Source organism: Podarcis pityusensis, assembly GCF_964106645.2.
Source record: "Podarcis pityusensis genome assembly, chromosome: 12".
NCBI lineage: Eukaryota > Metazoa > Chordata > Lepidosauria > Squamata > Lacertidae > Podarcis > Podarcis pityusensis.
In genome coordinates, this window is record NC_138037.1 from 2,443,519 (window position 1) to 2,470,259 (window position 26,741).

The 26,741-nt window shown below is 47.3% G+C and overlaps 2 protein-coding genes and 2 pseudogenes across 7 annotated transcripts in view; 2 read left to right on the plus strand and 2 right to left on the minus strand.

Moving 5' to 3' along the window:
• Nucleotides 1–26,741, plus strand: part of LOC308459043 (verrucotoxin subunit beta-like) — a 41,501-nt gene that overhangs the window by 6,860 nt on the left and 7,900 nt on the right. The window contains exons 3-4 of one of the 3 annotated variants that reach the window (XM_080974079.1): nt 679–3,110; nt 16,466–17,299. The exons of the other annotated variants lie outside the window; for them this stretch is intronic. Of the exons in view, the coding sequence (XP_080830205.1) occupies nt 698–2,425 (1,728 nt within the window). The 5' untranslated portion in view covers nt 679–697 and the 3' untranslated portion in view covers nt 2,426–3,110; nt 16,466–17,299. Of the gene's footprint in view, nt 1–678; nt 3,111–16,465; nt 17,300–26,741 lie in introns of those variants that run through there. 3 annotated transcript variants of the gene reach the window in all.
• Nucleotides 6,082–9,524, minus strand: LOC308459723 (GTPase IMAP family member 4-like; annotated as a pseudogene). Its single transcript has 2 exons — nt 9,369–9,524; nt 6,082–6,769 (listed from the first exon to the last, which is right to left on the minus strand). The product of its transcript is annotated as a GTPase IMAP family member 4-like (transcript).
• Nucleotides 9,013–14,011, plus strand: LOC308459070 (uncharacterized protein). 2 transcript variants are annotated; one of them, XM_080974139.1, is made up of 2 exons: nt 9,013–9,619; nt 10,102–14,011. In XM_080974139.1, the coding sequence occupies exon 2, from the start codon at nt 10,121–10,123 to the stop codon at nt 11,810–11,812; it is 1,692 nt and encodes a 563-aa protein (XP_080830265.1). In that variant the 5' UTR covers nt 9,013–9,619; nt 10,102–10,120; the 3' UTR covers nt 11,813–14,011. The 2 variants fall into 2 exon arrangements, with proteins under 2 accessions (XP_080830265.1, XP_080830266.1); XM_080974140.1 differs by having other exon boundaries at nt 9,014–9,619; nt 10,105–14,011.
• On the minus strand, nt 15,951–20,754 carry LOC308460105 (GTPase IMAP family member 2 pseudogene; annotated as a pseudogene). Its single transcript, XR_013991487.1, has 4 exons — nt 20,585–20,754; nt 18,919–18,943; nt 17,353–18,050; nt 15,951–16,100 (listed from the first exon to the last, which is right to left on the minus strand). The product of XR_013991487.1 is annotated as a GTPase IMAP family member 2 pseudogene (transcript).

Consider the following 26,741-nt stretch of genomic DNA (forward strand, 5'->3'; position numbering starts at 1 on the left):
TTTAAAAAGCCTTAGGCATAGCCCCATCAGAGAAACTGACCCACCAAATCTGGGTTCTCAGAAGGGAAGTGGACCCGTTGGCTTTCTGTAGCTTATTTCACAATACAGTCAAACAGGTGGCAAATTCCATCCAAATGTGATGTCATCTGGTGCTGATTTTGAATATTTTGAATATGTGGTCTCCCATATGCTCCAAATCATAGAGTGATAGAATTGCAGAGTTGGAAGGGGCCCGATCCTCTGCATTACTGGAATCACACCTGAATGTTCCAACTTGGGACCGTCCTGATTTTGTTTGTTTCTTTGATAACTGAGAAATTCTTACCCGAGATATGCACCCAGGTTCCAACTGGTAACTCAGAGCAGGGCTTTTAGTGTGGCTGCCTCTGATCTGCGGAACAGCATTTCTGTCAAGATAGGACAGGCACCCAGAAAAAAAGAGAAGACATTTTTCTGTTCCAACAAGTTTTTGCCTTGACAGTCTGCTTGGCACTGGGTTTTTTATTTTGGAAGTTGCTACTATTTGTTTTAGAATATTTTTGAACTGTTTTCATTGCATTTTGTACTTTTTCCTGACACGTGTGTCGAAAGTGATAAAATCATAATGATAATGATAGGAAGAAGAGTACATTTATTTTTCTAATACAGGTACGTGTGTTTCTGTTTTAATTGTGACAGCAAGTTTGTTAAAAAGAAGATGGCGTCTTCCAGAACACAGGAAACAAGTGAAAACAAACCACCTCAGAAATATCTCAAAGAAAGTATCCTTGTAGAAAGGGGTGAACCTTCTGTTTATGCATTAAAACTGAAAAAGGCGTCTGAAACGTCCCCAAAGTACCATCTAGGCAAAGAGAACTTACAGATCGCCAACAAAGTGATCATGATGATAGGAGCGTCTGGATCAGGAAAAACCACTCTCATCAATAGGATGATCAACTACATCCTGGGTGTGCAATGGGGAGACGAATTCCGGTTCAAACTTATTCATGAAATGACAGGCAGAAACCAAGTGGAAAGCCAGACATACGAAGTGACGGCTTATGTGGTGAACTATCAAGAGGGTCTCAAGATCCCTTGCTCTCTCACTTTTGTTGACACTCCAGGATTCGGAGACACGAGAGGAATAGAGCAGGACAAAAAGTTAGTGGAGAAGATCCGGGAGTTTTTCTCCATCCCAGAAGGCATTGACCACATCGATTGTGTCTGCTTTGTGGTCAAGGCTTCCACAAACCGCTTAACAGCAGCCGAGAAATACGTCTTTGATTCCGTGCTCTCCATCTTTGGGAAAGATATCAAGGAGAACATCCAGTTCCTGATCACCTTTGCAGATTCACAGACTCCCCTGGTCCTTGAGGCCATTAAGACGGCCAACGTTCCATGCGCCAAAGATGGCAAGGGGAACCCCGTGCATTTCAAATTCAACAATTCCGCCCTGTTTGCCAACAATGTCGTGGGGGACGGGGAGAGCCCTAACTTTGACGAAATGTTTTGGAACATGGGTATAATCAGCATGAAGACCTACTTTGACTCACTAAGCAAACTGAACGCGAAGAGTTTGTCTTTGACGAAGGAAGTTCTCAGGGAGCGGAAAGAGTTGGAGACGGTTGTGCAGGGCCTGCTGCCCCAGATCAAAACTGCGCTGGCCAAACTGGAAGAACTGAAGGAAACAGAACAAGCCCTTGACCAGCACATAGCTGACATGGCGGACAACAAAGATTTTGAGTATGAGATCTTAGTCACCGTCAAAGTGAAGCAAGACCTCTCTGGAGCTCATCAATATGCAACCAACTGCAAGAACTGCGACTTCACCTGCCACTATCCTTGCAGGGCTACCTGGGACCGGCTGAACCGCTTTTGCTCTGCTATCAGTTTCTACTCAGGAACATGCAACATTTGTCCTGGCAAGTGCTCAGCCAGTGACCACCGCAGCCAGGATTACCTATTTAAGGACGAAATAAGGAAAGAGAAGAAGACATATGCGGAGCTGAAGAAAAAGTATGAGCACGCCTGCCATGGGGTTATGACAGCGGAGGAGCTGTTTTGGCAACTCAGCCGGGAGTACATCGAGGTGAAAGATAATCTGATGAAAAACATCGAGAGAGCGTCTCAAAGCCTGCGGCGCCTGCAGGAAATTGCCCTGAAGCCCAACCCGCTCTCCACCCCAGAATACATCGACATGCTCATTGTGTCCGAAGAGGAGGAATGCAAGCTTGGATATCAGAAAAGGATTCAGTTGCTGAAGGACGTGAAGAAAGAAGCAGAGATCATACAGAAGATTGCAAATAAGGAGGATCTGCTGCCAGAGGAGGAGGAGATGATGAGCGAACGGGGGGACAAAAGCAAATTCCTCTTGATATCCGAATATTGGAACAGGGCAATGAATTTTCTCTCTAAATTCAGGGGCAACACAGCAGCTCCTGTTTAGTCTTAGATCTCTGTATCCTTTTCACTAAGTACAGGGACTCTCAGGCTGGATCTACACTGACCTGTTTAATGTTATTAGAACGCTATCAGATATATTGTCAATGCATTTATTAAAGGTTACCGGGTCTTTATTCTTCCAGTTCGTCCCTCTCTCTCTCCGGCCAGGCGTCTGTTTTGCTTTGTGCGCCCCCTAGAGGTGTTGCGGGGGGGCTCTGCTCCCAGAGCATCTTCCTGGCCTCCCCCCCCTCACTTGACAAGTCCTCTTGACTGAGTTGGGAGTGGGTGCACGCCCTTAGACCCTCCCTACCCACCCCACCCCCGCCCCACCTCGGAGCCCCACTGATTTCTCAGCCAGCGCAGAGGAGGGGATTATTGGGGTCTTCCCCGTTTCAGAGCCAAGAAGCTCCGCACATCCCTGTGACTTAAATTTTAAGGCACTTTTGCGTCCTCATCCCTGGTATAAGAGCAGGCGGGAAGGAAGTCTGCCAAATCCACTGCTTTAGTGAGCCACTTCTGCCAACTAACTCTGCTGAACCCTCAACAGCCACCCAGTTGAAGGCCATCCCAGATTCTCTGTTGTTCTGAAAACCAAGGTGGAACCTGGCCCTGTTCTTCCCAGCAGTTTGGGTGCCCGTTGGACCCAAAAGTGCAGGGTTCACTGGCTAGGAGATTCATTTATTTTTAAAGTTACATTAGGTAGCCGTGTTGGTCTGCCGTAGTCAAAACAAAATAAAATAAATAAAAAACACAACAAACTTCCTTACAGTAGCACCTTAGAGACCAAGTAAGTTATTGGTATGAGCTTTTGTGTGCATGCACACAAAAGTTCATACCAATAACTAACTTTGTTGTTGTTTAGTCTCATTAAAAGGTTCTTTAATTCCTTCTCACTTTCTGCCATCAAGGTTGTGTCATCTGCATATCTGAGGTTGTTGATATTTCTTCTGGCGATCTTAATTCTGGCTTGGGATTCATCCAGCCCAGCCTTTCGCATGATGAATTCTGCAACGTGGGGCCCTCAATGTGGGTTTCCTCAGGACTCATTTCTATTGCAGCCATTGGATATATGAAAACTGACTCCTTTCGGAATAAAAATAGTCCAGACTCATAATTTTTCTTCAAAGCTTTACTAACCAAAACATGTTCTAAACAGGTAGAAACCAATCAATGATACATTCAGAAAGTTGTATAAAGCACACACATATTCAAGCATAGGTTTTTCTTAAAAATATAATTCTGATCAGAGTCTTTAGTCTTTAGTCATGTCCGCCTCTTCGTGACCCCCTGGACCAGAGCACGCCAGGCACTCCTGTCTTGCACTGCCTCCCGCAGTTTAGTCAAACTCATGCTGGTAGCTTCGAGAACACTGTACAGCCATATCGTCCTCTGTCGTCCCCTTCTCCTTGTGCCCTCCATCTTTCCCAACATCAGGGTCTTTTCCAGGGAGTCTTCTCTTCTCATGAGGTGGCCAAAGTCTTGGAGCCTCAGCTTCAGGATCTGTCCTTCCAGTGAGCACTCAGGGCTGATTTCCTTCAGAATGGAGAGGTTTGATCTTCTTGCAGTCCATGGACCTCTCAAGAGTCTCCTCCAGCACCATCATTCAAAAGCATCAATTCTTCGGTGATCAGCCTTCCTTATGGTCCAGCTCTCACTTCCATACATCACTACTGGGAAAACCATAGCTTTTACTATGCAGACCTTTGTTGGCAAGGTGATGTCTCTACTTTTTAAGATGCTGTCTAGGTTTGTCATTGCTTTTCTCCCAAGAAGCAGGTGTCTTTTAATTTCGTGTCACCATCTGCAGTGATCATGGAGCCCAAGAAAGTAAAATCTCTCACTGCCTCCATTTCTTCCCCTTCTATTTGCCAGGAGGTGATGGGCCCAGTGGCCATGATCTTCGTTTTTTTGATGTTGAGCTTCAGACCATATTTTGCGCTCTCCTCTTTAACCCTCAATAAAAAGTTCTTTAATTCCTCCTCACTTTCTGCCGTCAAGGTTGTGTCACCTGCATATCTGAGGTTGTTGATATTTCTTCCGGCAATCTTAATTCCGGCTTGGGATTCATCCAGCCCAGCCTTTCGCATGATGAATTCTGCATATAAGTTAAATAAGCAGGGAGACAATATACAGCCTTGCCGTACTCCTTTCCCAAATTTGAACCAATCAGTTGTTCCATATCCAGTTCTAACTGTAGCTTCTTGTCCCACATAGAGATTTCTCAGCAGACAGATGAGGTGATCAGGCACTCCCATTTCTTCAAGAACTTGCCATAGTTTGCTGTGGTCGACACAGTCAAAGGCTTTTGCATAGTCAATGAAGCAGAAGTAGATGTCTTTCTGGAACTCTCTAGCTTTCTCCATAATCCAGCGCATGTTTGCAATTTGGTCTCTGGTTCCTCTGCCCCTTCGAAATCCAGCTTGCACTTCTGGGAGTTCTCAGTCCACATACTGCTTGAGCCTTCCTTGTAGAATTTTAAGCATTACCTTGCTAGCATGTGAAATGAGTGCAATTGTGCAGTAGTTGGAGCATACTTTGGCACTGCCCTTCTTTGGGATTGGGATGTAGACTGATCTTCTCCAATCTTCTGGCCACTGCTGAGTTTTCCAAACTTGCTGGGATATTGAGTGTAGCACCTTAACAGCATCATCTTTTAAAATTTTAAATAGTTCAGCTGGAATACTATCACTTCCACTGGCCTTGTTATTTGCAGTGCTTTCTAGGGCCCATTTGACTTCACTCTCCAGGATGTCAGGCTCAAGGTCAGCAACCACACTACCTGGGGTGTACGAGACATCCCTACTGAGAGTCAAAATATTCTGATATTTAAGAGGATCATTCTCACTAGATGCATTACAATATGTTGCATATTGAGTCAGACTCTTTTTCTTTCTTTCTTTCTTTCTTTCTTTCTTTCTTTCTTTCTTTCTTTCTTCTATTCTCGTCATGAATTCCCTTTCCACTTCCCTTCGTATTTTCCTCTTCATCCTCTCAACCTCTTCTTTCATAGAATCATACAGTTGGAAGAGACCACAAGGGCCATCGAGTCCAACCCCCTGCCAAGCAGGAAACACCATCAGAGCACTCCTGACATATGGTTGTCAAGCCTCTGCTTAAAGACCTCCAAAGAAGGAGACTCCACCACACTCCTTGGCAGCAAATTCCACTGTCAAACAGCTCTTACTGTCAGGAAGTTCTTCCTAATGTTTAGGTGGAATCTTTTTTCTTGTAGTTTGGATCCATTGCTCCGTGTCCGCTTCTCCGGAGCAGCAGAAAACAACCTTTCTCCCTCCTCTATGTGACATCCTTTTATATATTTGAACATGGCTATCATATCACCCCTTAACCTCCTCTTCTCCAGGCTAAACATGCCCAGCTCCCTTAGCCGTTCCTCATAAGGCATCGTTTCCAGGCGTTTGACCATTTTGGTTGCCCTCCTCTGGACACGTTCCAGTTTGTCAGTGTCCTTCTTGAACTGTGGTGCCCAGAACTGGACACAGTACTCCAGGTGAGGTCTGACCAGAGCAGAATACAGTGGCACTATTACTTCCCTTGATCTAGATGCTATACTCCTATTGATGCAGCCCAGAATTGCATTGGCTTTTTTAGCTGCCGCGTCACACTGTTGGCTCATGTCAAGTTTGTGGTCAACCAAGACTCCTAGATCCTTTTCACATGTACTGCTCTCAAGCCAGGTGTACTGCTCTCAAGCCAGGTGTCTTCTTTGTCCTCCTCTAGTATGTCTTCCGTGTAGCAGGCTGCCTAGCTCCTTTCAACCAGGTGATCGATTATTTCAAGCAGGTCATCAGCACGATCCTCTTTTTCCTGCCCTTGAGCTCTGTTGTTGAAAGCCAGGCACCACCCACCATTCTGAGTTAATATTTCTGCAGATCCTGGTCTCCCTCCGCCAAGAACTCTCTGAAAGATCTATCTTCTAGGTCATCATTCCGGGTGAACTATGTATGCTCCTGCTCTGAGGCTGAAAGTATTTTGGATTCTCTAAGCAACGGCTTTCTGCTGCTGGCTGGAACGCCCAACTTGCATGACATGTATGATGACATGTGGTCCTGGGTAGAGGTTCCTCACACAGGTTCGGATTTCTTTCAAAACCTCTTCTTTTGGAACCTTGGTGTCAAAAAAAGCCATGCGTATCAAGAACCACAATTCTCCTGCCACCAATGATAGTCTCCTCTCTTTGGCACTTTCTCATCACTGAGGAAGAGGATGTGGATGACGTGAAGCTTCTGTCGCCCAGGATGGTGTTTCCTGTTGCGCGTATCCCAGCTCCAGTTTTACCAACAAGGGCGATCCTCAGTTCAGTTCCGACAAGAAACAAGAATGTAAGAAGCTACTTGTGAGGTAAAGGCACTTTTTCTGAGAGTAGCCAGGCAGATGGCAGAGAGGCAATGCTAGGTACAATCCTGCTCCGTCCACCTCTATCTCCCAGGATGTGCTGGTCCCAGGGGGTTACCGTGCGGCGTGGTCCGAGTCCAGTTCGAGGTCGAGATTGTGGTATGGAGGCTGTCCATCAAGGCTGAAGTAGGGTCCAAGGCAAGGAGACGGGTGAGGTCAGGAACTCTGGCAGAAGAGCAGGACAGGGTGCAGGCGGGAACAGGTTACCAACAATGTTGCTCCCGCAACCTGGGACTGGGCTGGTTGGATTTTATCTGCCCCGAGGCATAAGGCGGCCCCGATCCTCAGGTGACTCGCCTCTCCTGGCCTGGAGGCGAGCACTCCTCCTGAGAGAAATTAGTTCCCTCCGCCTCTCTGCCCTGAGCCTCTTCAGCTCAGGAGAGGCTGGAGGGTTACCGGACCCAGAGGCAACCTCACCTTCCCCTGACAGGGCTGAGAGAGGAGCACCTGCAGGCAATGGGTCCTCAATCACCTCCAGAGCCAGAGCGGATTCATCTGGTGTCTGCTCCTGAGGATCCGGCACAGGTGAGGGCCCTTCAGGTTCAAGGCCCTGCCCCAGCTCAGCCGGCCCTGGAGGTGGGGACTCCTGTGCAGGCTGGGATTCCTCAGGTTCAGCCTCTGAATCCGACTCCCAGGCCATCACACAGGAGCTGTGGTTCAGAGGGCACAGGGGCTGTTTGCCTCTCCTGAGTCCCAGCAACAAGCTACACTTCTGCCCCCATCTTTTATTTGTATTCTGAAAGAAAAGAGTGAAATGTCTGCAAAGTGGCGGCAGTGACATGAATTTCCCCTGTGCCAGCTATAGGGGGCAGAGGGGGCTTCAGGAACAATTTTGTTTCTTGAACGCACTCAATGAATGAGATAAGCATTATAGGGTTGCCATATGTCCTCCTCTTTCCAGGACATGTCCTCTTTTTCATGGGTAGAGTCATAGCAATCTATAGTTAAAAGCAGAAGTTGGCAAATGTGTCCCAGCACAATTCAAAGTGCTGGTGCTGAGCTTTCAAGTCCTAAACGGCCTTGGCCCAGTAGACCTGAAGTCTCCACCCCCATCGTTCTGCCCGGACACTGAGGTCCAGCTCCGAGGGCCTTCTGGCGGTTCCCTCCCTGCGAGAAGTGAAGCAACAGGGAACCAGGCAGAGGGCCTTCTTGGTAGTGGCATCTGCCCTGTAGAATGTCCTCCCGTCAGGTGTCAAGGAAATAAACAACTATCCAACTTTTAGAAGACATCTGAAGACAGCCCTGTTTAGGGAAGTTTTTAATGTTTGATGTTTTATTGTGCTTTTAATATTCTTTTGGGAGCTGCCCAGAGTGGCTGGGGAGGCCCAGCCACATGGGCAGGGTATAAGTAAAAAATATTTTTATTTTTATTATTACTACTACTACACACATTTACAAGCATGCCTTTGTTGCCTCACACAGTGTCCTATTCATTATAGAGTTGCGTGTGAAATAATTTGTGTGCGTAGCATTAAGAAAGGTTGTCCAAGGCATCTCTCTGTTTGCCTCTCAGATCTGCCCTCCATTTCAGCCCTGCTGCCTTGGGTGGAAGCAGGAGGCAACGGCCAGGCTTCCTTTCCTTCCCAACATTTGATTTAATGTTGTTGATATCTTTGCATCTAGCAACTGTGGGGAGGGAGGAATCTGGAGGGAGCCTGTGGAGCAGCAACCCTTGCCTTGGTTCCCATCAGCTCCTCTGCTGAGCCTGACCCTCACCCCCTGAGCGTGGCTAATACCTCGGTGGGTCAAGCTGCCTTTCTGGCAAGTGTGCTGCTATTTACTGAAGCCTTTAAAGGAACTCCACAGTTAGGAAAGGATCAGCCAAACCCTTCACCTTTGCAGCTTAAAGGAACTGGGTGGTGGTGGTGAAGGAGGAGGAGAAGAAGAAGAAGAAAGGGATCCCAGAATCAGGGAAATGAAACTCTGAAATTTCAGCTGAATGTGGTTTTTTACAAGCTGTGTAAACATACTGTAATGTACTGAGCTGAATCCTAGAACAATAGAATCCAGAATGCAGCAGTCTGATTGGTCCGCAGGAGCCACCCAATCCAGCTCCAGGTGGAAGTGAACCAGTGACCTGATTGGCCTGCAGGAGCAGCCAATCAGGCTCCTGGATGAAGTGAATCAGCAACCTAATTGGCCTGCAGGAGCAGCCAATCAGGCTTCTGGAGGAGGTGAATCTGCAACCTGATTGGCCTACAGGAGCAGACCGGAATTAGCCAATCACGCCGGGCCCATTGTTCAAATAATGTGTATATATAGCTAGACGTTTTGGGGAAAGATTCATTCATTGCTACTATGAGGTGAATAAAAAGCATGAAATTCACACTCAACTCCGAGTATATTTCTCTGGCGGCGAAGGTGGAATTCTGCTGAGCTAACTGCCATGCACAGCACCACAGCACCACCGCCTGCCGCCCCGCTGCATCGCACCGTGCATCCAGGCTTCAGCTCCGGGACCCAAGGAACTCAGAATGGCAACTGACAGCAGCTTCTCGCTGTTCAACACAGAATCAGGAGACTGGGAAGGGTACGCCACCCGTTTCAACTTCCTCCTGGAAACTAAAGAGGTCACCAACAATACCAAGAAGAGGGCGACATTCTTCAGCGTCTGCAGAGAGGAGATCTTTGAAATCTCCCGGATCCCCCAAGGGGCCCATTCCAGTCCTGGGAGTCTGCCCGAGCACCATGGTCACACCTGCACATGGAATTCACGGGCCCCTTCCAGAGAAAAACATTCTTCATAGTGGTGGACTCCTACACCAAATGGCTGGAGGTTGCACTGGTACTGTCCACTTCTTTTGTTGTCCAAAGCTTCTTTTGCATGGCTGCTGTAAACCACGGCATATTGCAGAGGGGACTTCGTGACAGGGATCTTGCGCTGATGCCTCCTGCTCTCTGGCTCTTTGGAAAGGCCACGAATCCATCCTGATATGGCCCAGACTTGGAGCAAAGGAATGAAGGCTGCAGCGCAAGGCTCTCCTGGGATCTGGGGAGGGACTAGGGGGACCCCAAGATAGGACAGGCACCCAGAAAAAAATAGAAGACATTTTTCTGTTCCAACAAGTTTGTGCCTTGATGGTCTACTTGGTATTGGGGTTTTTAATTTTTAAGTTGCTGCTATTTGTTTTAAAATGTTTTTGAACTGTTTTTATTGCATTTTGTACTTTCAACGTGTGTTGAAAGGGATAAAATCATAATGATAATGATAGGAAGAAGAGTACATTTATTTTTCTAATACATGTGTTTCTCTTTTAATTGTGACAGCAGGTTTGTTAAAAAGAAGATGGCGTCTTCCAGAACACAGGAAACAAGTGAAATCAAACCACCTCAGAAATATCTCAAAGAAAGTAACCTTGTAAAAAAGGGTGACCCTTCTGTTTATAAATTAAAACTGAAAATGGAGTCTGAAACATCTCCAAAGTACCATCTAGGCAAAGAGAACTTACAGATCACCAACAAAGTGATCATGATGATGGGAGCGTCTGGATCAGGGAAAACCACTCTCATCAATGGGATGATCAATTACATCCTGGGCGTGCAATGGGGAGACGAATTCCGGTTCAAACTTATCGATGAAGTGACTGGCAGAAACCAAGTGGAAAGCCAGACATCCGAAGTGATGGCTTATGTGGTGAACTATCAAGAGGGTCTCAAGATCCCTTGCTCTCTCACTTTTGTTGACACTCCGGGATTCGGAGACACGAGAGGAATAGAGCAGGACAAAAAGTTAGAGGAGAAGATCCGGGAGTTTTTCTCCATCCCAGGAGGAATCGACCACATCGATTGTGTCTGCTTTGTGGTCAAGGCTTCCACAAACCGCTTAACAGCAGCCGAGAAATACGTCTTTGATTCCGTGCTCTCCATCTTTGGGAAAGATATCAAGGAGAACATCCAGTTCCTGATCACCTTTGCAGATTCACAGACTCCCCTGGTCCTTGAGGCCATTAAGACGGCCAACGTTCCATGTGCCAAAGATGGCAAGGGGAACCCCGTGCATTTCAAATTCAACAATTCCGCCCTGTTTGCCAACAATGTCGTGGGGGACGGGGAGAGCCCTAACTTTGACGAAATGTTTTGGAACATGGGTATGATCAGCATGAAGACCTACTTTGACTCACTAAGCAAACTGAATGCCAAGAGTTTGTCTTTGACGAAGGAAGTTCTCAGGGAGCGGAAAGAGTTGGAGACGGTTGTGCAGGGCCTGCTGCCCCAGATCAAAACTGCGCTGGCCAAACTGGAAGAACTGAAGGAAACAGAAAAAGCCCTTGACCAGCACATAGCTGACATGGCGGCCAACAGAGATTTTGAGTATGAGTTCGCAGTCACCGTCAAAGTGAAGCAAGACCTCTCTGGAGCTCATCAATATGCAACCAACTGCAAGAACTGCGAGGTCACCTGCCACTATCCTTGCAGGGCTACCTGGGACCGGCTGAACCGCTTTTGCTCTGCTATCAGTTTCTTCTCAGGAACATGCAACATTTGTCCTGGCAAGTGCTCAGCCAGCGACCACTGCACCCAGGATTTCCTATTTAAGGACGAAATAAGGAAAGAGAAGAAGAGCTATGCAGAGCTGAAGAAAAAATACGAGCACGCCTGTCATGGGGTTATGACAGCGGAGGAGGTGCTTCGGCTCCTCAGCCAGGAGTGCATCGAGGTGAGAGAGAATCTGATCAAAAACATCAAGAGAGCATCTCAAAGCCTGCGGCGCCTGCAGGAAATTGCCCTGAAGCCCAACCCGCTCTCCACCCCAGAATACATCGACATGCTCATTGTGTCCGAAGAGGAGGAACGCAAGCTTGGATATCAGAAAAGGATCCAGTTGCTGAAGGACGTGAAGAAAGAAGCAGAAGATTGTGAAGAAGGAGGATCTGCTGCCCGAGGAGGAGAAGATGATGATGAGCGAACGGGGGGCCAAAGGAAAATTCCTCTTGACATCCAGATATTGGAACAGAATGGTGATGAATATTCTCTCTAAATGCAGGGTAAATTTAGCAGCTCCTGTTCAGCCTGAGATCTCTGTATAAGCAGCCCCCACCCCATAACCTTTTTGCTAAGTGCAGGGACTCTGAGGCTATATACACACTGACCTGTTTAACATTATTAGAACGATATCAGATATACTGTTCTAAAATGTCACAGGGCAGACTTGGAAAAGCAATGTGTTTCTGCCCCCCCCCCAATGATCTTTATTGTTAATATAGAATAGAAGAATAGTGTGGATTTGATATCCCGTTTTATCACTACCCGAAGGAGTCTCAAAGCAGCCAACATTCTCCTTTCCCTTCCTCCCCCACAACAAACACTCTGTGAGGTGAGTGGGGCTGAGAGACTTCAAAGAATGTGACTAGCCCAAGGGCACCCAGCAGATGCATCAATTTACATAGAACTTAACAAATACAAGACTTGCGTTTGTCCGTATAAACTTTTAAGATATTCTTTGAAGACTGAGCATTCTTTATTAACTTTTGGAATAGGACTTCTTCTTATTCTCCCTGTTAGTTTTACAAGATGTAAACATTCAATCGTTTTTGCTAACCAGTCAGATTTTGTGGGGTTAATGTCACTTTTCCCATTTTTGGGTATCAGAATTCTCGCCGCTGTAGTGGCATACATAAATAAAGGTCAACAGGTTTTCTTGATTTCCATAGACATGATACCGAGCAGAAAGGCTTCCGGGTTTTTTGTAAAAGGGAATTTAAACATGTTTTTCAATTCGTTACAGATGACATCCCAAAATTCTCTTAACTTCTTGCACTCCCATCACATATGTATGAAGGTACCTATCCCCTCTTTGCACCTCCAACACACATCCGTACTATTTTTATACATTTTGGCCAATTTGGCCGGGGTTAGGTACCATCTATATTGCGTCTTCAAAATGTTTTCCCTTAGGTTTTAGCAGGCAGTGAATTTAATGTCCACTTTCCATAGCCTTTCTTATTCACTCATGAGTATGTTGTGTCCGATGTCTTGTGCCCAGTGTATCAAGACTGCTTTTACCTCCTCCACTTTTACTTTCCATTCAAGAAAGAGTTATTTTTGATATCAATGGGAAAATAATGTGTTTCTTACCTCCACCAAAACGCTGTCTCCCGACTGCTACTCTTCCTCTCTGTAGGCGGAGAAGAGATGTGGAATGTCCTCCTTCCCCCTCCAGATTGTACATTTAATTAGGGATTGAACCCCACCCCCACTTAAACATTAGCTCTGTCCCTGAACTGATCTGGGGCTGGGTATGGGACGCTTGACTTCTGGCCTGACTGATCCAGGGGAGATCAGGGTGACTCTGCACAGCCTGAATATTTAGGATAATTTACTATATATCTGGAAAAGCTTTTAACTAGTTGGAACCAGACTATTTTTGGGGGGTGGTAAAAGTAGAATTGCATAATAATTAAACAATATTAGTTTTGCATGTCGTGATTATGCTCTGCCCCCACAGCTGGAGGCAGCAGTTCTTCTGAATAGCAGGTGCTGGAAGCTGCAGGAGGGGAGAGCACTGGTCTTGCGTTCGAGTCCTGCCAGGGGGCTAAACCTTCCGGAGAACAGGATGCTGAACTAGATGAGCTGTCCCCCCCCTCTCTCTCTGCAATGTTAATATTTTATTGAAAGAATTTCAGTTATAAAAATTTAAAGTGATACAGAGAAAAAAGGTGGAAGGGGGGGGATAACAAAGATGTGTAAGAAAAAAGAACAATATACAAAAATGCAAATGCAATATACAAAAATGCTCTACTCCCCGGGCTGAGAGAAAAATGGCAAAAACAGAATTTTTGGGGGGACACTATGATTTTTTGAAGCTGCTGCTAATGTTGCAAAACACTGTTACCGACGAAAGAAGAATGGAGGATGAAATTAATGGACTATGCAGAACTAGATAAACTAACAGGAAGGATTCGTAATTGGCGGGACCAGAAATTCACGGAAGACTGGAGTAAATTTACAGATTATACGAAAAGTATTTGTGATGATCAGACTACGTTTGTAGGTTTGCAATAAGTTTTGTGAGGAGAATTACTGGAACTATTTCAAAAATGGACTAAGAGGAGGATGGTTAGTTAAGATAATTAAAGGCAATATGAATTTAAGAAATGCATAAAAAGCGGTTAAAACGGTGGATCATCAGTAGCGCTGATGGAAGTCCAAAAAAATATTGTATAAGTGGTGAAGTTTTGTGGTATATTTTATAATTTATATGTTAAAACTAATATAATAATAATAATAATAATAATAATAATAATAATAATAATAATTTATTATTTATACCCCGCCCATCTGGCTGGGTTTCCCCAGCCACTCTGGGCGGCTTCCAAAAGAATATTAAAATACAATGATACATCAAACATTAAAAGCTTCCCTAAACAGGGCTGCCTTCAGATGTCTTCTAAAAGTCTGGTAGTTGTTCTTCTCTTTGACATCTGGTGGGAGGGCGTTCCACAGGGTGGATGCCACTACCGAGAGGGCCCTCTGCCTGGTTCCCGGTAACTTGGCTTCTCGCAGGGAGGGAACCGCCAGAAGGCCCTCAGTGCTGGACCTCAGTGTCCGGGTAGAACGATGGAGGTGGAGACGCTCCTTCAGGTATACTGGACCGAGGCCGTTTAGGGCTTTAAAGGTCATCACCAACACTTTGAATTGTGCTCGGAAACGTACATTATTTTTTAAAAAATAATGTTGCAAAACACTGAAGCTGGGGACAGAGCAATGGAGAACTTCTGAAACAGGAGCGGGACACTAGCTCTGCCCGAGGCATGATGGAGAACAACAACTGACAAAAGATAGACCTAATATATTACAAGGACAGGAAGAAACACCATGGACAGAATAACAAAAAGAACACAGAGAGAGTTTAAATGCTTCACCTGTAGGACTATAAATCATTGAATGTGTGAATGCGAATGGAAGTCGTTAAAATTGCATTTGGTGTATAAGGGTTTGTTTTTCTGACTGGAGTGTGGTGGAAATCTGTAAGATTTTGCAACGCAGAAATAAAGTAAATCAAACCATCAATTCCAGCACGTGGGTGGGTGGGGGGGACCTAAATTGTATAATTTGGCTTTTGAATGACTCATATTATTAATGGTATTATAATTTGTCATAGTTATAATGAGGCTTTTATTGGAATATTGTAATTGAAAACTAATATAAATGATTTTCCAAACCATGTCTACGTCTGTAAGCAGCCCGTTCCTAAGAGGCGAGTGTTGTCATAATGTCAAGGCATTTCTTACAGGGTCCCGGGTCTGGATTCTTCCCATTCGTCCCTCTCTCTCTCACCGGCCAGGCGTCTCTTTGCTCTGTGCGCCCCCTGGAGGCGGGGGGGCTCTGCTCCCAGAGCATCTTCCTGGCCTCCCCCCCCCCGAAGAATATTTCTGGGGGTGCAGCAGCAGGTGGCAACAGCCCCCCTTCCCCTTGCTGAGTCTCTCTGGCAGACCGGGGGGGGGGCTGAGGAGGACCAGAGCGACTTGCAACTCGCATCCCGGGCCAAGCGCAGCCCAAGCAGCACCGCCAGCCTCCTCTGGGGTTTAGAAAAACATGAACTTGGGCGGGAGCCACTGAGAAACGGGGACATGGCCGCTGACTCGCGCGAGGGCGGGGGTGGCGGGTGTACACGGGACTGGGTTGAATTCCCACGTGCGCGTGTCTGCGCGCATGCAGGGGTTGAAACGCAGCGAAATCTCCCACTCCGGGGAGTGGAGATGGGCCTGGGACGTCTTAGCCCAAGGAGTGGGGACCTTGCCTCCCCATCACCCACCCCCATCTCGCTTGCGGAGGGGAGCAGTTTTGCAGGGACTCCGCCGCCCTTCAAACTTCTTCCTCTGCCAGCCCGAGATCGCGGTAGGAGGAGCAACGGGCTCAGCCCCTTAAGAGGCTGTTTCCTCCTCCATCCCCCTGCCCCCCCCCCCCCGCTTCAGGATGGGTTGCCAGGACTCGGGCTGTAGCCAGGCTATGCAACCGGGCGAGCCAGGGGCGGGGGGGAGGAGAGAGATGCAACCTCACCTTCACACGCACACGCGCAAAATCAAGAGTCAGGATGCTTCCCTGGGCTCCCCAATCAGTACCAGGAAGACTGCAGTGTCTCTCACCCATTCCTTGGTCCATGACCCAACGAAGAGTCAAGAGTCAGGATGCTTCCCTGCAGTCCAGCGCTTGTCTTCTTTCGCTGCCGAGGAGGAGGAGGAAAGGGTTGAGCTCTCCAATTCCACGAGAACTGCTCCTCCTGCTGCAGCCCGAGCCCCCTGCTTCCTCCTGGGGCTTCCCTGATCCTGGAGAGGGAAGCGAGAGAAAGGCTCAAACTCCACCACCACCCCCCCAATTTGGCTTGTGAATGGGGCGGGGATGCATGAGGGTCCCAGCTTGACGGAGGGTCGCGCCGTTAGACCCTCCCTACCAAACCCTTCCGCTACACCTCGGAGCCCCACTGATTTCTCAGCCAGCGCAGAGGAGGGGATTATTGGGGTCTTCCCCGCTTCAGAGCCAAGAATCTCCGCTCATCCCTGTGACTTGAAGTTTAAGGCACTTTTGCGTCCTCATCCCTGGTGTAAGAGCAGGCGGGAAGGAAGTCTGCCAAATCCACTGCTTTAGTGAGCCACTTCTGCCAACTTCTGCCAGATTGATTTATTTTTTAAAGTAATTTCTTTGGTGCATCCCAGGTCCCTCTCCATCTGAGCTGAAAGCAGCAACCCCCGGAGAACAAGACCCACGGGCAGCACTGCAGGGCTGTTGTGTTGCAGCTGGGCAAGGAAGGGGGTGGGCGATCCTCTCTCAGCCCCCCCTCCATCACTCATGCAAAATCATGCTGCAAATCCGCTACCTGCTTTCCACCTCTAGAGGTGCAAACCTTTCCAGAAATCACGCTCAGCCTATTCACCATGCATGGGGAGCATTCTGTACCGTATATCTAAAAGACTATAAGAATCTAAAAGGAACTAAAGGAGGGGTTAGGAGCATTAAACGGATGTGGATCAGCATAAAAGATTAGTATATAAAAGACTACAACTATCAGTTTAGAGAGCACTGTCATGTGAGTGTTCATGAAATCTAGTTTGTGGGGCAGGTCATCATCCGATGGATCTTGAGCGCTGCTGTGCAGAACCTGGCAACGTCGTATGTTGTAGCAGGGTTGGGATCTGACAGCAGCAGGGAGGTATAAAATTGTCCTGTGCACCTTGGAGTACTTATGGTGTAATGGGGAGAGGAGGCTAATACAAATGTCTCTGTAATATAGGAAGTGGAGAAGAACATGCTCTGTTGTTTCTGTTTGTCCAGAGTCACAGGGGCATTGCAACTGATACAATGACAAATAAAATAATAAGCATGCGATTCTTAGGACATTGCACCCAGACAATCCGGTTTGTTCATTTGTTTATTTGTTTTTCTCCTGACACCTCATAAGAAGCTGGTGGGCTGGCTTTAAAAATCCCCAGCTTTGCTAAAGGGGAGATATTGAAAGAAACGATTACAATGGTAATGTAACAGGTAAAGCCCTGCACCACACACACATAAGGCGATAAATACTTTTCTGTAGCTGACACCCTTGTGAGCTTTCCCTTTCCCCTCTCCCTTGGCCCTTTTCCTGCCTTCCGCCATGTAAGATCCAAGCGCTGCCTCCATGGATGGCGTCTCCAGGTATGGCTCTTCATTCCCCTCGACCATCTTCAGGACCATCTCCATCAGCTCAGAGACCTGGTCCTCCCGTTCTCCTAATGCCGCCCTGTTATTAAAAGCGCAGAAGCGCCCCCCGCATTCTTGGACCAGCTTCCGGAGAGCCTCGTTATCTGACTGCATCACGTAATCCCGCAAGGAGTTGCCTTCTAAGGCTTCTTTGCGGGTGAACAAGAGGATGGTGTGCTTCATGGCCTCCGTCCCAAACATCTCCCGGACTCGCTGGGCTGCCTCCTCGTCCTCTGTGGTGAAGCGGCCCACCTGGGTCACAAACACGAGCGCGTGAGGGCCAGGCTGAGAGAGGTCAAGGCAGCGCTTGGTCTCCTGGTCCAGCCTTTCATCGCAGGCTCCGGTGCCCAAAATATCTGCTGTGTCAATCACGGACACAGGATGGCCTCTCCAAGTGCAAGACTCCTTTTGGCAGGACAAGGTGGTTGTCCTGGCCTGAAGTTTCGAATCAAAGAGTTTCTGGCCAAGGATGGTGTTTCCTGTGGCGCTTTTGCCGCCTCCAGTCTTGCCCACAAGGATAATCCTCAGTTCTCTCCTATTTCCTGCGGGTTTTGAAAGACAGCAAAGAGCTGGTCAGCAAAAATATCAGAGCAACCACTTCTGGTGGGATCCCTCTTAATATGTGATTGTTGAGAATTATATTGTTTTCTGATCCTCAGAGAGACTGAATGCATATGTAAAGCGTAAGGTAAAGGTAAAGGGACCCCTGACCATTAGGTCCAGTCATGACCGACTCTGGGGTTGCAGCGCTCATTTTGCTTTATTGGCCGAGAGAGCCGGCGTTTGTCCGCAGACAGCTTCCGGGTCATGTGGCCAGCATGACTAAGCTGCTTCTGGCAAACCAGAGCAGCGCACGGAAACCGCCGACCTTCTAATCGGCAAGTCCAAGGCTCTGTGTTTTAACCCACAGCGCCACCCGCGTCCCTTATGTAAAGTGTACACATGTATAAATAAAAGCAGAAGAAGAACAGATTGGGAAACATTTGTGTACACCTGATAAATTCAACAGTGTAAATAAGTTTTGATGGATGCAATAATGGAATACTGAGTGGTTTAGTTTTTTGTAAAATATGCAGGGATTTATGTTATGCATCTTGAATATGAACAAGCGCTAGTTCCTTTTCCCAGCTCTGGTCAGTGCAGGCAAGAATGAGCCGGGAGAACCAGTGGCCTGATGCAGCCGAGGGCATCTTTCTAGGTTCCTGCAGATGTGCGCCAGGATGGCACCCCAGCCAGGCACCTCCCAAAATGCCAAAATATTGCACATTGGTATAACAATATTTTTTCTGCAAATAAATAAAATAAATGTCATTGGGGGTGCCGTGAAAAGCTCCTGCGAAATAGATCTGGAATAATCCACCCCACCCCAAGCAGTCAATCTGCCTCTGAGTCACTGGAATCCTTCCTTACCTCCTCTGGTCCCGTCCATCTTCCCCTGAAAAAAATGGCAAGAAATCAAGATGATCTTCTCAGGCAGCCTTCCATCTGCAATCCCAGCACCCCACCCCTAGTTCAGACATGTGGTATCTCAAATGAGAAACAGCACATTTCAGACATAAAAATGTTCAGAATATTTTGCAAGCAATGAGAAAGGAAATGCCCACTGAACTGTGCCCAAACGCTGTGGCTCTTTCCTCAGGTGGCACTTCAACAGAATTCAAATTAAAACATTATTATTATTAATTTCAAATATTATTTTCACATATTGCAAGCAGAAGAACACCCCCCCCACCCTGAAGAGAGCGCCTGGCAAACATCAGTCTAAACATATAAGGCTTTATATGACATTTGATGTTTTATTATGTGTTTGGATCTGTTGGAAGCTGCCCAGAGTAGCTGGGGCAACCCAGTCAGGCATGTGGGGTTCAAATAATGAAATTTATATTCTGGTGGAGTGTTTGCTTAATTTATTCATTTCATAAAAATATGCACCCCTTGATTGTAAAAAAAAAAGGGGGGGAAAGAATCTCAAAGCATTTTGCCAAAAGATAAAATCACCATTAAGAAGAATTAACAATGACTTAAAAGCTGAGTTAAAAAGTTAAAATGACAAGAGCTAAAAACAGATTAAAAGTCTCGCCAGCTGTCTAAGCATCTGAATAGGCTTGTCTAAGCAATATTAACAGGCCTTCCAAGTGTCCCTATGTTCCAGGGACAGTTCCAGATTTACACAAGCCCCTCCGGTTTCAGATGTGATCCCAGAACGTCCCGCTTTTCCTTAGAATAATAGAAACATAGAATTGTAGAGTTGGAAGGGACCCCGAGAGTCATCTAGTCCAACCCCCTGCAATGCAGGAATATCCAGCTGCCCCAAACGGGGATCAAACCTGCAACCTTGGCTCTAACCAACAGAGACATCCAGGCTTAGGATCATCGGAGAAATGTTGGAGGGCCTGGAGTTATGGAACCCACGAGCCAAAGAGATAAGTAACTAGACAACCTTTAGAAGACATCTGGATAGGGAAGCTGTTTAAAGTTTAGTTATGCTTTTATATACACGTTGGAAGCCTCCCTGGGTGTCTGGGGCTACCTAGTCAGATGGGTACAAATAATACAACTATTATTATTATTATTATTATTATTATTATTATTATTATTATTGGATAGGACGTCCCTATTTTCATCGGAAAAACATTGGGGAGTGTAAGGAATAGTTTCAGCAAGCGCCAGAAGGAGTACAGTGTCCCTTACAAACACAACCCTGCAACTGCCCTGTTCCTGTTTGTGGTGGAAGAGAAGCCCCAGTTTGGGCGCACTCTTAAGCCGCAGTCGGTCGATCAGCCTTTAAGGATCCTCCACAGGGATCCTTCCTTGCCTTTTGTTGCAACAGGCTAAACACAGCTGCTGCCTCCCTAGGAAGCTTGAGGGCAGGGGCCCAGCCTGGTATGTCTGGGCATATTTAAGGGAGCTGCTTCTGAGCGAGGAAGGTGCGCCCAGGAGCGCGGAGAGGCTGCCCAGGGCTGCGGGACAAGGGGCGTCTCCCGGGTCCTCTTGCAGCAGGGGCTCCCTTTGCAACGAGATCCTTCTCTCCCTCCTTCCCTCCACCACTCTGCCCTTCCCAGATGGCAGACCTCACCTCCTCAGCTGCTTCTGCAGATCCTTCCTCGTCCCGCGTCGTCTTCCACGCCGGTTTGAGTTTTCCTGCAGTGAACGGGAGCGAGAGACGAGCTGCTTCTCCGAAGGGAAAATGAAAGTAGCAGCTGAATTAGGTCCTCTTCTGCTTGGAATGGGCAGGACAAGATTTTCCCCCAGTGGCTGCCTGGAGAACCAGCAGCTGGTTTGGGCGGTGGGTGGCCGCGTCGGGCGCTTTGCAGCTTAGAGAAAAGGCGAGCGCACGAGAGGGTCGTAGAATCAGAGAATTCTAGAGTTGGAAGGGACCCGAGGGTCATCTAGGGTCAATGCAGGAATATGCAGCTGCTCCATCGAACTTGCAACCTTGACATCATCAGCACCATACTATACTGAGAAGTGCACAGAATGATGCCTGGCAGGGGCTGAGGGGGACGAGTCTCCTAATATTCAGGGTGTTCTCACAAAGTGTAATGCTGGTGGTCAACAAAAGAGGTTCAAAGGCTCAAGGCAAATCTTTAAAAATGTAGCATAAACACCGACAACTGGGAAACACTGGCCTGTGAGTGCTCCAGTTGGAGAACAGCCTTGACCAAAGGTGTCCTGGGCTTTGAAGACGCTCAAACTCAGGACAAAAGGGAGAAACGTGCTAAGAGGAAGGCACGCTTGGCAAACCCTCGCCGTGATCAACTCCCACCCAGAAACCAATGTCCCCAGTGTGGAAGGACATGTGGATCCAGAATTGGCCTCCAAAGTCACTGTTAAAACCGTGTTTATGGAAGACAATCTTACTCGGCTACAAGGGATCACCAAAGAAGACAGAAGATTCAAGGTGTTGAGCAATGTCGCACGCATGATGTCACGCACTTCACACAGCATCACACGCATGACGTCATGATGTTGCTCAGCATCGCCCACAGGGCCCCCTCGATCCCCTTAAGGAGATGTTTATTATGCTTACATGTTTTTAGGATTGTATTTGACTCTTGTAAATGGCTGTGGAGCTTTTCATGAACCCCATAAGCTAAGTCATGCTGACGCCTCTCCCCCCATCACTTTTTAAAAGATGATGAGGATGTCAATCTGCAGAGAGAATCGGGGATGGACTGGGGGCAATGGGGGCTGGACCCTAGGAAAGGAAAGGTCAGTGGGGCCCAAGCCCACAGGTCCATCTTTGTCCAGGTTCAAATGGCCTGTTGGCGAAAGGTGCCCATTGGGAAAGCCACCGGCTGAAGGTTGAGGTCCTCTCCTCCTGTGCCCGGGAGACGGTCCATGGCTCTGTGCTCCCTTGGGCCAGATGCATCCCTTCCTCCTCCTGCTGCCCTCAGCTGCAGCCACCATCTCCCATCCTCAGAGGCAGGAGCGGCCCAAGACATTTTGCTGCCTGGGGCGAAGGAGAAGATGGTGCAATTCCCATTCTCTGCATCAAACCTGACTAGATTGGGAGTTGACTCTCAAGCCAACACTGGTGATGTTCTGGCACATCACATGGCACTCATTTCTTTTTTAGTCTTCTATTTATATTTTTCAAATTTATACATTTCATTAGTTTTACAAACAATTTAACATTTCCAAATTTTGACTTCCTTCCCCCTCTTTCTGCGGTTCCTTAAATTATTTTTTCCCAAAAATATATTCTACATATCCAAATTCATTTAACTTGCTCATTTATTTATCTACTGTAAATTTATACTCTTATAAAACTGCAGGTTTCTACAGTAATCATTACAGTAATCCTGCTAATGTTTTTATCTGTAAAAATTCAGTAATCCATTTCCATTCTTTTATAAAACAGTTTGTTATCCTGATTTCTTATTCTTCCGGTAAGTTTCGCCATTTCTGCATATTCCGTAAGTTTTTGCATCCCTCCCTCCTTTGCTGGGACTTCTGCTTCCTTCCATTCTGCATTCTCCACCCCAAGCCCATTAAGGAGGATTCCCTTGGCTCACATCTGGAGACATCTCCCCCAGGGGGCTTCAACCACCAGCTGCACAAGCCTACCTAGCTACAGAGCTACAATAGTTTGTAAATCCTCTTAAAAGTTTGTAGGAATTTGGTATATGCACTGGTGTTTTCTTGCAGAAAATACTTTCCATCGGCTAAACTGGAGCCTTTTCCAGGCATCTTTCTTAATACTTACCAAGGAAGAGTCCGAAATCAAACAAGCAGACATTTCTTTTGCTGCCACCAAGTCACTCTCTAGATTCTTGTCACTGCAAATGATACGAGTTATTTACACATTAATGACAACTAACCAGCCAGTTCCTAAGAGCAAAGGGTGGTTACCATTCAAAATAAACAAAATCCCTAAATCTCTCTGTCAACAGCCACTAAAACGGGAAGATTGCCACTGAAATCAGGGCATTTGACAAGAGCTGCTGGTTTTGCAGGTTGTTCTAACTTTTAACAACAAAATTGGGGCAGTTAGATTTCGGTAGTTTCAGATTCCCTCGCCCCTCTTCACAATCCCATGCCCACCCACTACCTGTTACGTACTGAGTTGAATAGGATCCAAAATGCAGCAGTCTGATTGGTCCTAGAACAATAGGATTCAGAATGCAGCAGTCTGATTGGTCCTAGAACAATAGGATTCAGAATGCAGCAGTCTGATTGGTCCACAGGAGCCACCCAATCCAGCTCCAGGTGGAAGTGAATCCGCAACCTGATTGGCCTACAGGAGAATCCCAGAATTAGCCAATCACGTGGGGCCCATTGTGTAAATAATGTATATAAAGCAGACATTCTGGGGGAACTTCCATTCCTCCTCACCACTATGAGCTGAATAAAGAGCAAGAAATCCACTCTCGACTCCAAGTATATTTCACTACCTCTTTGGCCATCACAGCTGCCCTCTCTGCCCTCACTTGGATACAGACCTGGACAGCCTTATGCGCTGCTTCTCTTGTCTGTTTTCCTGAACTTATTAGCATCAGGAGTCAAACATTTGATCTGAGTAGAAAACGAAAGTAATTCTGCCATGGATTGGGTTTCCTCTGGCATGGTCAGACACACCGGCTGCCAATGTCTGTCAGTGCTGGTAAACAAGCGGGTTTACAGGAAAAGCATTGGGAAGAAATGGGGGGGGGGAGGGGAGCAGAAATCTTGTCAATCTTGGGAACCAGAGTGCTTTAGGTGCTTTATTGCAATTCTTTCAGTCATAGGTCAACAGAAGCACTGTTAGAAGAATCATCATCATCAACAACTATTATTATTGCTTTATTATTTATTTATATAAATAGTAGTTTATTGCTTGTAAATAAATAAATGGTATATGGCTTCAGCAGATGATAATAATAATAATAATAATAGCAATAATAATAATATTTTTGGAGAAATAAGGTAAATATGTTCAGATATGAAGTGAGGTGAGTTGAGGGGGCTGGGGCATGGGAGAGGGACCTTGGGGTGCTGATTGGCTGAGGGTGGGGTGTGGCAACCCGAAAGGCCTCAATTCTCTTCTGTCATTGGAGGGTAGAAATTGTGAGCCTCCGCACTATTTCTGCAGCACCAGCAAACCTCCTTTCTCTCTGCCCACCCCAAGGCTTTTCCCGTAAACCAGCTGCTGTTATAGTCAGTGGCAGGGTGCCTTGGTCCAGCTATTTCTGTGCTGGCAGAAACCTACTTTCGTTTTCAAGGCATATCAAATGCTGGTCTCCTAATCCCAGTGCTGGCCTCCTAATCTAAAGCAATCCAGAAATAGGCAAAAAACTGAGGAGGAGAAGTCACCGTCAGGTGGTGATCAGGAAGCTGTTCCAAGTTGCTTCAAGCAACACTCAGTTCAGATACAGACCAGGCTCAACTTCCATATTATTTGTGGGTTCTGGTGCAGTGGTACCTTGGGTTACAGACGCTTCAGGTTACAGACTCCGCTAACCCAGAAATAATACCTCAGGTTAAGAACTTTGCTTCAGGATGAGAACAGAAATTGCGTGGCGGCGGCACAGCAGCAGCAGGAGACCCCATTAGCTAAAGTGGTGCTTCAGGTTAAGAACAGCTTCAGGTTAAGAACGGCCCTCTCGAACGAAATAAGTACGTAACCAGAGGTACCACTGTATATTTAAAAAAGAGGAGCCAGACATCCCAGTACAGTGGTACCTCGGATTACATACGCTTCAGGTTACAGACTCCACTAACCCAGAAATAGTGCTTCAGGTTAAGAACTTTGCTTCAGGATGAGAACAGAAATCGGGCTCCCGCGGTGCGGCGGCAGCAGGAGGCCCCATTAGCTAAAGTGGTGCTTCAGGTTAAAAACAGTTTCAGGTTAAGTACGGACCTCCGAAACGAATTAAGTACTTAACCTGAGGTACCACTGTACATTTCTGAGCACAATTCAAAGTGTTGGTGCTGACCTTTAAAGCCCTAATTGGCCTCGGTCCTGTTACCTGAAGGAGCGTCTCCACGTCCACCTCCTTCTATTGGTTACAGGAGAGGACAAAACTGCCCTCTGGGTGGAAAATTTAAGAGGAGCTGCATTTGGTCTTTTGCAGTTCTTGGAGAAGCACCCAAGAGCAGCAGGAGGAGGAGGAGGAGACCCACACAGAGGGAGACCCACACAGAGGGAGACCCACACGGAGGAAGACCCGCACCTCAGACGGACCACAGGTTGGTATTTGGGAGCAGGGAGCAGCAGCCACAAGGTTTGACTTTAAGCCTTCTGTATCTCAACCCGCCTCAGAGATGCTCAAGGTCTGCTTTGTTTGACCTGTTGCTAGAGGCTGAGTTAGAGCTCTCGGAAGCAAAACTTTGGCTTGCGTGTATAATCATGAATCTTTTCCTTTTGATTAAATTGGCAGTTGAAGGAGCCTGACAATCTGCAGGAACATCCTTCCAGGGGTTTTAAAGTTTATTTTTGAAAGAACATGTCCTTTCCCCCTCCGCCCCCCGCCAGAATTGCCTGAAATTTGCAGACATGGAGACTGACAAATCCCAAAATTAGAGCTGTCGTGGGGGGGGGGGGATGGTACAAAAAGACAAAGAAAAAGCCAGTAGGGGGGAGGAATGGAAATGACTTCTTCTGCCCCACACCAGGGATTTTTCGGCACACAGCTTCTCCCTGCAAGAAAGAAATCTCTCCATTAAATAGGCTAGAGAAAGGAGAGGCAGAGGAAAGAGAAAGGGCCCCTCTGAAAAATCAATCCTTCGTTGGCATCTCTTCCCAAATCACTGGGAGTCGGGAAAGGGCGGGGCTGGGGAAATAATTCAGGGATCAAGACCTCGGCTCGCCGGTCAAAGTGAACTCTCCCCCTTCCCTCCTCTGTTCTCTCCAGCCCATCCGCACTCAAACTCAGAGCAAGGGAGTCTTTCGCCAGGAGGGAGAATCAGCTCAGCTGCCCTGCATGCAGAAGGTCCGAGGTTTGACCCCCGGCCTCTCCAGGTGGGGCTGGGAGAGAGACTTGGGCCTGGGAAGCGCCTGCCAGTCAGTGCAGGCGACATTGCGCGAGACGGAGCGAGGGCCCCACTCTGCACAAGGTGACGTCTGGGGTTCCCAAATGCAGAAAGAGAAGCGCACCTTCTTCTCCGCGTTGTCTGCGCTGCGCTTGATGGGCGTTGTTCTCTCTCTCTCTCTCTCTCTCGTGTGGACCAGGGACTCGGTTCAGAGGGGAATAAAACGGAGAGGGGCGAATCCAGCCCCCCTCTCACCCTGCAGTGCCACCAAATATTTCTGGCTAGCAGCCCAGAGCCCTTTCTCAGACGTCAGGGAGGTTTCTCTGACTTGTTTCTCATTCACCAAAAGAGAATTGCCAAGCGGAGACGACTCTGCTCGCCCCACTGAGTCTTCCGCGGCGCTTGCAGAAGCACCCGAGAGCCAGAGGAACCCCACACTTCCCTCGGACCCACAGCTTGGTGCTGGGGAGGCGTGAGGTTCTTCCCCTTGCACTTTGTCATTCCTGAATAGATAAGAGGAGAAGTGGCCTCTGTGCCTGAAACAGACTTGTGCTTTAAGAGATGACAAACGCAAGTCGTTCTGTTCCCCTGAGATCACTCAAGCAAGAGAGCCACTTGTGGGCAAAGGGAGAGTCATCCAATTTCCACGTTTCTAGCAAGATGCGTTTGCACATTAGAAGTTGTCGCATCTTCTTTAGTTGTCAAAAGCTTCTTTTGCACGGCTGCTGCAAACCGTTCCAGCTGGCATGTTGCAGAGGGGACTTGGTGACGGGGATCTT